General features: G+C 36.9%; 1 protein-coding gene across 1 annotated transcript; it reads left to right on the top strand.

Moving 5' to 3' along the window:
- Positions 1–1,841: 1,841 nt before the first annotated feature.
- LOC129580245 (splicing regulatory glutamine/lysine-rich protein 1-like) lies at positions 1,842–10,894 on the top strand (the record flags this gene model as incomplete). Its single annotated transcript, XM_055470481.1, has 3 exons — positions 1,842–1,934; positions 9,303–9,765; positions 9,853–10,894. Coding segments are annotated over exons 2-3 (1,389 nt in total), but the record flags the coding sequence as incomplete, so codon positions are not given.
- Positions 10,895–10,923: the final 29 nt, after the last annotated feature.

Here is a 10,923-nt window from a genome sequence, read left to right as displayed (position 1 = left end):
CAGTTTCGTAGTCTGTCATTATTTTTCTCGGTCGCATATTGAACAAATTTTCTGCGATGTACTTAAACACGGCAACATAGCATGCCTCTGTTTTTCTTGTTGTCAAACAATATATAGCAGGAAAGATCTAGAAATTTGTTTCAAAATCAAAAAATCATTTGCTTTCTTGCCATGATGCATTTTATGAATGAATGGATGGACGGACGGACCATTATTGCTACTCTCTACATTCAATCGCTATTCATTAAAGTGTGCACATATACGGATATTCGCACATGGTGATAATATATACTCACATCGTTATTATATTCAATTGATATTACTAGCAATTGATAGTAAGCCTTCGGTATAGAATCGAAAGTACCATCCATTAAATATGAACGAGACTTTGGTTTGATATTTTTGTCAATGAAATCGATGACGAATTTGGAGGCAAAAACTGTGAATGCAAATTCCATTTCCACTACAGTATCTATGTAGAAATCCTCATCGCCTTCTAAGTTGCAACCATATTCTTTCAGAATATCCTGTTGCAAGAATGTTTCGCGTATGCCCTCCACTGTACCAGGATCCTTAGGATAGGTTTTATTTTTATGTAGCGACAACGTTTGTTTGATCCGATGATAGTTCAGTTGAGTGTTTCGAAATCCATCCCTTCAAATTCAAATAGTAAATTTACTTTTCTGACATTTGCTTTTACTAACACTTGATTGTTCTCTAATCGAAACATTTCATATCGAACGGACAAGTGGACAATTTATCATCTTAACTAAAGGTGTCAAAAGGACGGACACAAAACTGTCTTTTCCTTTTCGTCCTCCGTACTTTTCGTTTTTTCAAAACGGTTTGAATGCAATTTTTGTGTATTCGTCCATCATTTTTGAGGATTTCCTTGAAATGAAGGACGGACGAACAGACAAATTTTATCATTTTGACACCATTAATTCAAACGGATGTATACATACTTCTTGATCACTCTTTGATAAATATTTCTTGTAGAAATCTTTGACGCATCTTCCGGATAGTCATTTTTTAAAGTCTCACACTTTTCTTTCATTTCGTTGAATTTTTCCATATCACGCATAATATGCTCGTGATTATGGTGATGGGAATGACGACTATTCACCCTTTTGCATTGTTCTCCACCAGTAAGCAAACGGACACGGGCGTTACAAGGATTGCGATCTTCTTTTCTTGCAGGTGTGTTTTTCGTTGGTTTCGATAATACATCTTGATAGCATATATAATCTGATTCACCATTCTTTCGTTTGCGTTTCAATCGATATAATTTTTTTTCGGATGGTACGTATAGCAAATTAGAACCATCACGAAAACCTTTTACCACCTCACACTCCATCAGTAGAAAAGTATGATTTTCCCAAGATTCGTAAAAACAACAACTGCTTTGAAAAAAAATTGTATGTTATTGATTGTTATGACACAGACGAAACTTTTTCATCGCGTCCGTCCATCTATCGCATATTTGCTCCAGTCATTCATGAATTGAAGTTTCCTCTGCAGCAAAAGCGTTTCAACAAGAAACGTTGAAATTTTAAGAAAAGCGTTTCGATTTTATAAAATTATACATTATTAGAATTGAAGACGTCTAATATTTTTTTGATTTATTGAGAATAGAAATCAAGAAGTTCGACTGAATATCGTTGCACCTTTCGACCATTAAACAGTTTATTTTGAGAGAAGCAAAGCGATTTCGGCAAAACGGACAGACGGACGGATATGTATTCGGGAATTCACTTTACTCATACCATTGTTATTAAATCGATATATTTTTTAAATTTCCATTATGGCAAAAAAAAGTGAGTGATCATAAGTGGAGTGTTAAAAATAGTTCAAGTAAAGTTGTTCAAATCGCAGAAGAAATCATTGAAAAATTAATTGGCCTGACAACACTGGCTTACTCTATGTACCTCCAGGTAAGTTTTAGATTAGGTTCACAATTTCTGTCAAGATTTATTTCTATATTTTATAATATTGATGCTTGAAATACCGCTATACATTTTTTATCACAACTTGGACGGACGGACTAAATTCGTTTGACTGAAATTAGTCATCAAAATGGGCATTATTTTATATTTGCCGTAGAAAATTAGGCATATTTTTTTAACAGCAACCGACGCGATTAACAAACGAAAATGTATTCTTTTTTATAAACATTATTTCAATGGGAGCTACTTCTCGATCGAATTTAATTTCAACCAAAGGAGAAAAAAACTCCAAAATGACGCGCGACAGAATGAACGAACGAACGAACGGTTCGTCCCGATAAACATTGAAACGATGAAATTAAAACATAGAATATTTATGAAAAATTTACCTTGTTGAAATTACCCCGGATGAGAAAAACCCAGAAGATTTCAAAGAAATTCTGAATAAAAATCGCTTTCAATCGATGGACCAGTGTTATATTGTCAAAATCACTGTATAGAATGTAATGTTTTTCATCATTGACGGCAATTTATTTCACCGCTATGAATTCGGTACACAGCTCGTTCAACACTCTAAATGCGATTGATAATTGTAATAATCATCTCATCTCCGAGTTTATTGCTAAGAGCACACAGCTTCAAAGTGAAGGTTTTCGGCGCTATTGTATCTATATGTGGCAGCAAAGAAAAGACCAATCAGAGAAGAGAAAAAAAATGGCGCAAATCCTATCTTAAATAGGTGATTGTGCGTGTGTTGTTCTGACTACATCGTTGCGATTTTTTTTGGTGTCTAGCAACGTCGATCGTCATCAACAAAGACAAGACAATTTGAAGCAACGGTAAAAAAAAAACAGCAGCAACAGCAATAGACAATCACATCACATATAAGCTGAGAGAATAAGTCATGGGCTCGCACATGAAAAAAACTGAAAAAAAGAGCAAATTAAAATGCATCATAGAGAGTCTTTTTTATTCTCCCACCTTGTTCCGTTGGTTTTCACGCGCTTCAAAAAAACTAAGTACTAATTAGTTGCCCAAATGCAAATGACAGCATTATGTCAACGAGCGCGAACATTTTTATCTATGTTTGAGTGCGTAATAAACAAAGCATATAGGAATCTCTCTCGAGCGGCATCATTTCGACCAAATTGAAAACTGTGAGATGTAGTCTGCGGTGGTTTCACACTTGCCAGTGTTCCAACGTCTCACTTGTGTGCGAGCAACAAGTTGACTTGACCCGTTGTATGAGAGAGTATGATGTGTCTTACTCATACACAAGCGAGACGTCATAACACTCTCGTTCACAAGGAAGTGTGAAAGCATCACTACTATATCTAAATTTTTTTAACCGTTAAGCGGCGGCACTGTACATTCGGTCGAATACACGCCGCACGAGAGAGATTTCTGAATGCTTTATTTATAACGCACACAAACATAGATTTTCTTCCAAATATCCGCGCGCGTTGACGTTTTGTTGTGTTTTGTATTTGAACGAGAAAACATCGTTGTGACGAGTGAAAAAAGTGAATTGAAAAAAAATCAACAACATGAATAGTAAGTCTAATTTTTTTTGGATTTTCAAAGAAAGTGCACATAGGGGTTTTGTGTGCAACATATTTCTTCTATTGAAGTATTTTCCGAGAAAAGAAAGAGATAGAAAGAAAAAAAACGGTACTGCGACTGATTTTGTGCTCGTGATTGATATATCTAAGAAAAATCGAAAGAAAAAAAATTCGAAGTGCGTAATCGAAAGTTTCAATTTATCCGTATGAACAAAAGGCACCTTTTTCTTCATTCTCAAAACCAAATACCATAGACAGCAAGAAGGGAGAAACGGGTAGAAAAAAATAAAAGGGAAAATTCTTTCTTATATGTCAGCATTTCGAAGTGAAAAAAAAGAAGAAATTATTTACAGAATAGCATCGTATGTTTTATTGATAGATGCCGGATTTTTTGTTGAAAATATATTTGGTATAAAAAGTGGAAAACGTTACACAATCTTAATATTAATTAATACACAAACATAAAGCTGCCATTAAATGTAAGTGAAACTATTTCGTGTTGAAAAAAAAACAACACAAACGAAACCAGTTTGAGATGAATCCATTTTCTTCGAATTCTAAGTCAATTATTTTATTTTACGTGCATGTTTTACCAATCAATTTCAAAACTCATTTCAAATTCAAATGTAAGGCTTCAACATTTTGAAAAAATATTGTGTATTTCAATTAAGAAAAGAGACCTATTTCGCGCTCGACTAAAAAATACGGCAAACAGTTATACATTCACATATAAGCGGCATTGTACCGGCGTTGACAGTTTTGTCGAAGCTGTCGGCCTAATTGTAGTTGTATGCGTGGAAAAGCAACAAGTGGAAAATGCGCGCTCTTCAACTGAACCAATACACGGTTTAAGCGGTTAAACAAATAAAATGCCGATACATTTAGCTATCACTCTCCCTCTCTCTCTCTCTCTCTCCCTCACTCTGTTTCGCCATACATATTTCTTTGTTGCGCGGTCAGTGGTCGGGCAGCAAGCAACAGAATAATAGGACGAAACAGAAAGAGAGAGAGAGAGAGTGATGTATGCTTTGTTTATGACAGCACACAGCTGAACATGTTTGCGCGCGTTGACATATTGTTGTTGTACCATTCATATGCAAGTCAATGAATCTGATACATACTTTCTCTATGCATAAATATTTCATTTTTTGAGTAATATTTGTAATCATTTCGTTTGATCCGAAATCTCCTACTTGCATACAAAGTTGACAACAAAAACAATGACAATGATTTTATGTAGCGAAAAAAAAAATCCTATGACTGTGGCAACACAGGCCGAAAAGAGACAGAATACACACGCTTACATACTTTCCCTATACATAAATATTTTTCGAGTAATATATGCTTGCGCCCTATTTTTGCTCATAGAATCGGTTTTCGGTTCTATTATATGTATAACGACTACGAATTGGTTGAAATCATTCCGTTTGATCCAAAAGTAGTGCATTGCAGATCGAAATCGTTTGGTCGAACGAGAGAGAAAGAAAAAAACGGTGCTGCTTCTGAGACTGATGCTAAAACCAAACCATTTTTTTCGCAATTTTCAATGTGTATGGAAAATATTGTTTTTTGTATTCCGTTTTTTTTCATCGAAAACATGTTCCAAGCCATACACGCCAACATTTCAATATATTGCATATATAAGCAGCGCTGTTCCACTGTATGAATGAGAGATACAGATATCAGTTGGGATTTCTTTGTTCGTTATTTTTTGTGTTTTGTTCTTAATTTATTCCGTTGCATCGGGCGATTTTCTTCTTATTCTATTCATTTTTTGATGAACGCTTATTCGATGCAAAGACACTTGAAATGTCGAGCCACTTTAAAGTGGCACGGGAACTTGCAGCTATATATACGATCGATGTAAGTAGAAATGAAAGTGAAAATAACGCTCAAGCGTTTTATTCTTGTTTCAGTGACAAACGATGTATTCGATATTTCATAGTTCGAGAGGAAATAGTGGTTTTATTTTGGTTGGAAATATATTCTTTCATTTATGATCATCTCTCTCTCTCTCTCTTTCTCACTCCTATTCACTGTTTTTTTTTTTGAGCAAACGAATCACTTACATAGGACGCAACGGTGAATTGCTGCAAGCAGGAGTCTGTTAAATGACAAATTTGTATGTTCGATTTATAACTGCCACATCGTCGAAAAACAATGGAACGATTGTTGTAATGATTGTCCATGTTTTGTTCGATTTTAAGCGCTTTGACAAAATCAAATGTAACCATACAGCAAATGTTTATTTGTTTAGTTTTGTTTGATTTTGGCTCAGCGAGAAATTTCTTGTTTGGTTTTAAAAAGATCGCTTGATTGTTTGTCTTTCCATAAAAACAATTCGGTTCGATTAAAAACCAAACGGCTATGTCATCAATTTCGAGTAACGCTGTTCATTCGACGGACACAGAATAAATTTACTAAAGAGAAAAAATTGAACAAATTATTTCTTTTCGATTGCCTTCCAAACTGTTCATAAGAATAAAGTTTACACACAATCTAATCAAAGCGAACAAATTGTTGTTATCCATCACGTTCAAAATAAGCGATTTGAAATGCAAATAGTGAATTGAATTGCCCATCTTATTTGGAACACCAACAAATAGTTTCATCTGATTCACTCTTCACTTCTTAGGCGAAATACACACGACGAATGTTATCATGTTCATTTTTTTTATCGGAAATTTGCGAATTGCAAATAATGCGTAATTTTGATTCTTTCACAGTCCATTGTTTGCGAATCAAAGCAATGGGCATGCTTATGAATATCTGCAGTGATTGCGTTGATGAAACACACCAGATTGGTGGTCATAAGTTTGCAGACGGACAGATAGTACGCTCAAATGTCCGTCCGTCCTTCAGTCCGGGAACTTATTACACAATCCAATGAAATCTGAACAAAATCAAGTCAATGGCTTGAAAGTGCAATTATGGATGCTGCTCACGGCCTATGCGATATTCCAATCGAAACCACAAACAATATACGGGTCGAAAATGTTCCGTCTCGCTTCTGACGAATAACTGCGTTTCATCGAAAGTTACTGTTTAATCTACTTCAAGAAAACAATCATCGGGCACTTATATATATAAATATCGCTTTCGAATGAATAATTAAGCCCGATATTCGAATGATGCATAAAGTCAGTTCAGTTTCAATGATGTCACATTCATTACTTTGCTTGAAACTGAATCGCAATGAGAGCCAAATGTGTTGCATGTTATCGTGTTTCAAATCGTTCAGACTTTTCATTATGTTGTCCGTCTGACCACCACCAATCTCGATTTCGAGTGATGCTGCTGCAAATGACCATAGACAGCGAGAAGGGAGAATTGGGTAGAAAAAAATAAAAGAGAAACTTCTGTCTCATTTGTCGTCGTGAAAAAAAGAAAAAAATATTTAATGAATTGCATCATATGTTTTAGTTTTATTGAAAAATAGATCCAAATTTTTGAATCAGCAAACCAGAAAGAAGATATTTGGCTTAAAAGTGAAAATATTACACAAACATAAAGCTGCAATTAAATCTAAGTGAAACTATTTCGTGTTGAAAAAAAAACAACACAAACGAAACCAGTTTGAGATGAATCCATTTTCTTCGAATTCTAAGTCTATTATTTTATTCTACGTGCAGTTTTACCAATCAATTCCAAACTGAACGAAAAAATGACTAATTTCAAGCAGATACTCGATGCCACACAACTTGCAATTTCAAATTTAAGGCTCCAATATTTTGGAAAAATATTGTGTGTTTCAATTCAGAAGAGAGGCCTATTTTGCGCTCGACTAAAAAAAACTCATTCACTGGACTCATTAGTCCAATTGACAACAGCTCGGGCTGTTATGTGTTATTCAAAATAAACTGAAGTTGAGCATTGATTTCAAAAGGAAAGTTCTGAAGCAAAAAAAAAACAACGAACGAATGTGACACATTCGGTTGGAATGTATTGTGTGCCTTCGGTTTCGTTCTCCTTTTTTTTCAAACAAAATGGACCAAAATTACGGTCAATTAGATTTTTCGGCCATGCATCCAACCTGTTTGCGGCAACATTCACACGCCGTTATCTGTAATGCCCGGTTTTGCATTCTTAGTTTTTTTTTCTGTACCGTTTCAGTAAAACACTAAAAGAGCACAGAAGCGGCAACATTCACATTGTACCGGCGTTGACAGTGTCGAATCTGTCGGCTAATCTGTATTTGTATGTGTGAAAAAAACAACAAGTGAAAAACGCGCACTCTTCAATCGAACCAATACACAAGCGGTTAAACAAATGAAATGCCGATACATGGAGCTATCACTCTCTCTCTCTGTGTGTGTGTGTTTCGCCCTAACTATTTCGTTGTTGCGCGGCCAGCGGTGTGTGCAATATGGCTCGGGCAGCAAACAACAGAAGAATATAGCGAAACAGAAAGAGAGAGAGAGAGAGAGAGTGAAATGGCGAAGAGATCGGCGTTTGATTTGTTACCACTTGTGTAGTTCGATTTAAGAGCCCTTTTTGTTCATCCGCACTTGTTACTTTCTTCACGCATACAAACACGTTGTGTACAGTCACACAGATTCGATAGTGTGAACGCCGGTCAATGCGGCTAAGATGAGAACATTCGTTTGTCTTGCGCACACTTTTGTGGTCGCATTTTTAGTATTCTGCTGAAACGGTACAGACAAAAAAAATCTATCAGGGTGCACAAAAAGAAAAAAAACATTCAAAACAGTGAAAAAACGTGGTTCATAAAAATCAAAAATGAATAGTAAGTATGAAATGAATGTAAGTTGTTTGAAAATTTGGTTTTTGTTCATGAAAATTTGGTTCCCGTTTCTTCATTCGATTGGTTTTTTTGCCGTGGTAGCCATTTTGTTTTTTTTCGTGGCTTGTTTGGCGTTCAATTTTTGATGAATCCACGGCAATTTCGACTCGAGAGAATGAAACTAAGATCATTTGGTGTTCATTCGATTGTGATTGTGTCCGATTTCCAGAAATTTGGAGAGTCAATTAGTTTTTTTTTTCATTTAGTTTTCGTAGTGGTTTTCGTTTTGCATGACAAACATTCATATTACTCGCATGAAAACCTTTGCAACATTGGTGGTCGTCACAATTCAGTTCTTTCCATTGAAAAAACAATTGCAATTGCACCGTTTTGCAAAATTCACAAAAATAACATCAAATTAAGCCCGAAAAAATTGCAAAATTGATTGGCACCTTGTTGACTTATTCAGTGCTTGCCTCAATGCCTGAGCTTCAAATACTGTTTTTATTGCTGTTTCGTAGCATTCGTCCGTCCATTTAGAAGTCAAGAAACAATCAACATACTCCATGAATAACAAACCGCCAAACATCGAGTGAATAATTAATTTTTGTTCTTGTTCCTGAGTCTATTCTGAAGATGTTGGACATTTGCTGGTGCTCTTTCATTCGATAATTATTTAGCGACAGTATGATCCATTTGCATGAAAACGGGCAGCGCAAATATTTTTATACATTCCATTGCTGTATAAATGGCGTTATATTCTCGCTGTGTGCGAGTCTCTCTCTGTCTCACTGTGTGTGCAACACAAGTTTTTCCGATCATGGATGTAGCTGCCATGTAATTGTTCGCATGAAATTCCATTCTTTACGTTTCGGTGTATCGCCGAATATTATTATGAAACACGATAAGAGAGATCGCAAGATTGAGTCCGTCCGTCCGTTCAATCAGAATACAAAATAAAATCGAAATTGATAGTAGTAATTCTAGTTTAATTGCCATATTCTTGTGTCTTCAATTTGAAAATGTAAATCTCCGCTTCCTTTTTTACAGAAAACGCAAGCGGTTTACGCGTTCAAAACAATAAGGAGTTAGTTGACTTTCTCCTTGATGGTACGGTGTATCGTCATGCGGTGACAAATCGTGACAAACCCAAACTTCGGGCCGCGATGTATGATATCGTTGATATCGTATATGATCAACAAGGCAAATACGTACAACATTGCTACATCTGCAAGAAATGTTCGCAAATTATGTATGTGGAAACAGAAGGCGGAAATTCAAAAGTGCGGTTCCATGCTTGCGTGAAGAAGTATTTGCAACGACATGACAAAGGAGAAGAGGAGGATGAAGATAATGCCGACTATTTCTTCAACGAAATCATGCTGACTAGCAAACAACAAGCTATCATCACCACCGCAGTCACACAAGTATCAATGTACTCGCGCAAGTTGGGGCAACTCACCAGAGGTCAAGTTGGTTCCATCCTGCCAAACAAGTGGGACAATAACTATTGGTTTGTATTATTTATTATGCAATTTTTTAAATTATTGATATTTTTTCATTATTTGAGCATTTATTCAATATTTTCTTCAATTTCCAGGACTGATTTCGTCTCGAATGTGAAGGTACAGTTAACTCCTTCGGGAAGTGGTGCGTCTGGTGGAGAATCGTCCGGTGGATCATCCTCAAAACAAAAAGACAAGTCTTCAGGAAAGAAGAAGAAGACACCATCGTCCGTCCGTGAGGATGGCAAAGAAGATAAGAAGTCGAAGTCGAAGGCAAATTCAAACGCTGACAAGTCAAACGATACCATTGTCCGTCCGGCCGAAAAGTCTTCGAAGAAGAAACACGGTGCACCACCATCGGTGCGTAAAGATGGAAACGACAAGCGTGAATCCAAAGTCGACAAGTCTACAGGAAAAAAGAAAGAAACACCACCGTCCGTCCGTGAGGATGGCAAAGAAGATAAGTCGAACGATTCCATCGTCCGTCCGGCCGAAAAGTCTCCGAAAAAGAAATCACCGTCGGTGCGTAGAGATGGAAACGACAAGCGTGAATCCAAAGTCGACAAGTCTACAGGAAAGAAGAAAGAAACACCACCGTCTGTCCGTGAGGATGGCAAAGAAGATAAGAAGTCGAAGGCAAAGTCAAACGCCGACAAGTCAAACGATTCCATCGTCCGTCCGGCCGAAAAGTCTCCGAAAAAGAAACCAGATGAACCACCATCGCTGCGTAAAGATTGGAATGACGAGCGTGAATCCAAAGTCGAAAAATCTCCAGGAAAGAAGAAAAAAACATCGTCGGTCCGTGAGGATGGCGAAAAAGATAAGTCAAAGGCCAAGAAGTCTTCAGTAAAGACAACAAACAAGCAAGATGCACCGTCGTCCGTCCGTACTGAAGATAAGGATAAGCAGAAATCTGGTGCTACATCGTCTGCAAGCAAGCGCAAAGCCCCGATTGAAGCTACCGAATTCCAAACTAAGGCCATGAAGAAACAATTCGACCATTCTGATAGCGACGTTTCTGATGGCGATGCGTCGATCCGTCAATCGGACGGTGACGATGAACAAAGCAACGCATCCGTCCGTCCGTCCGAAGAAGTGGAAATGGCCGACGATGACGATGAACAAAGCAACGCATCCGTCCGTCCGTCCGAAGAAGAGGAAATGGC

Source organism: Sitodiplosis mosellana, unplaced genomic scaffold (assembly GCF_009176505.1).
Source record: "Sitodiplosis mosellana isolate CC-2019 unplaced genomic scaffold, AAFC_SMos_1.0 Smas_scaffold_7414, whole genome shotgun sequence".
Lineage (NCBI taxonomy): Eukaryota > Metazoa > Arthropoda > Insecta > Diptera > Cecidomyiidae > Sitodiplosis > Sitodiplosis mosellana.
Note: the sequence above shows the minus strand (reverse complement) of the source record. Positions and strands in the feature narration are given on the sequence as shown.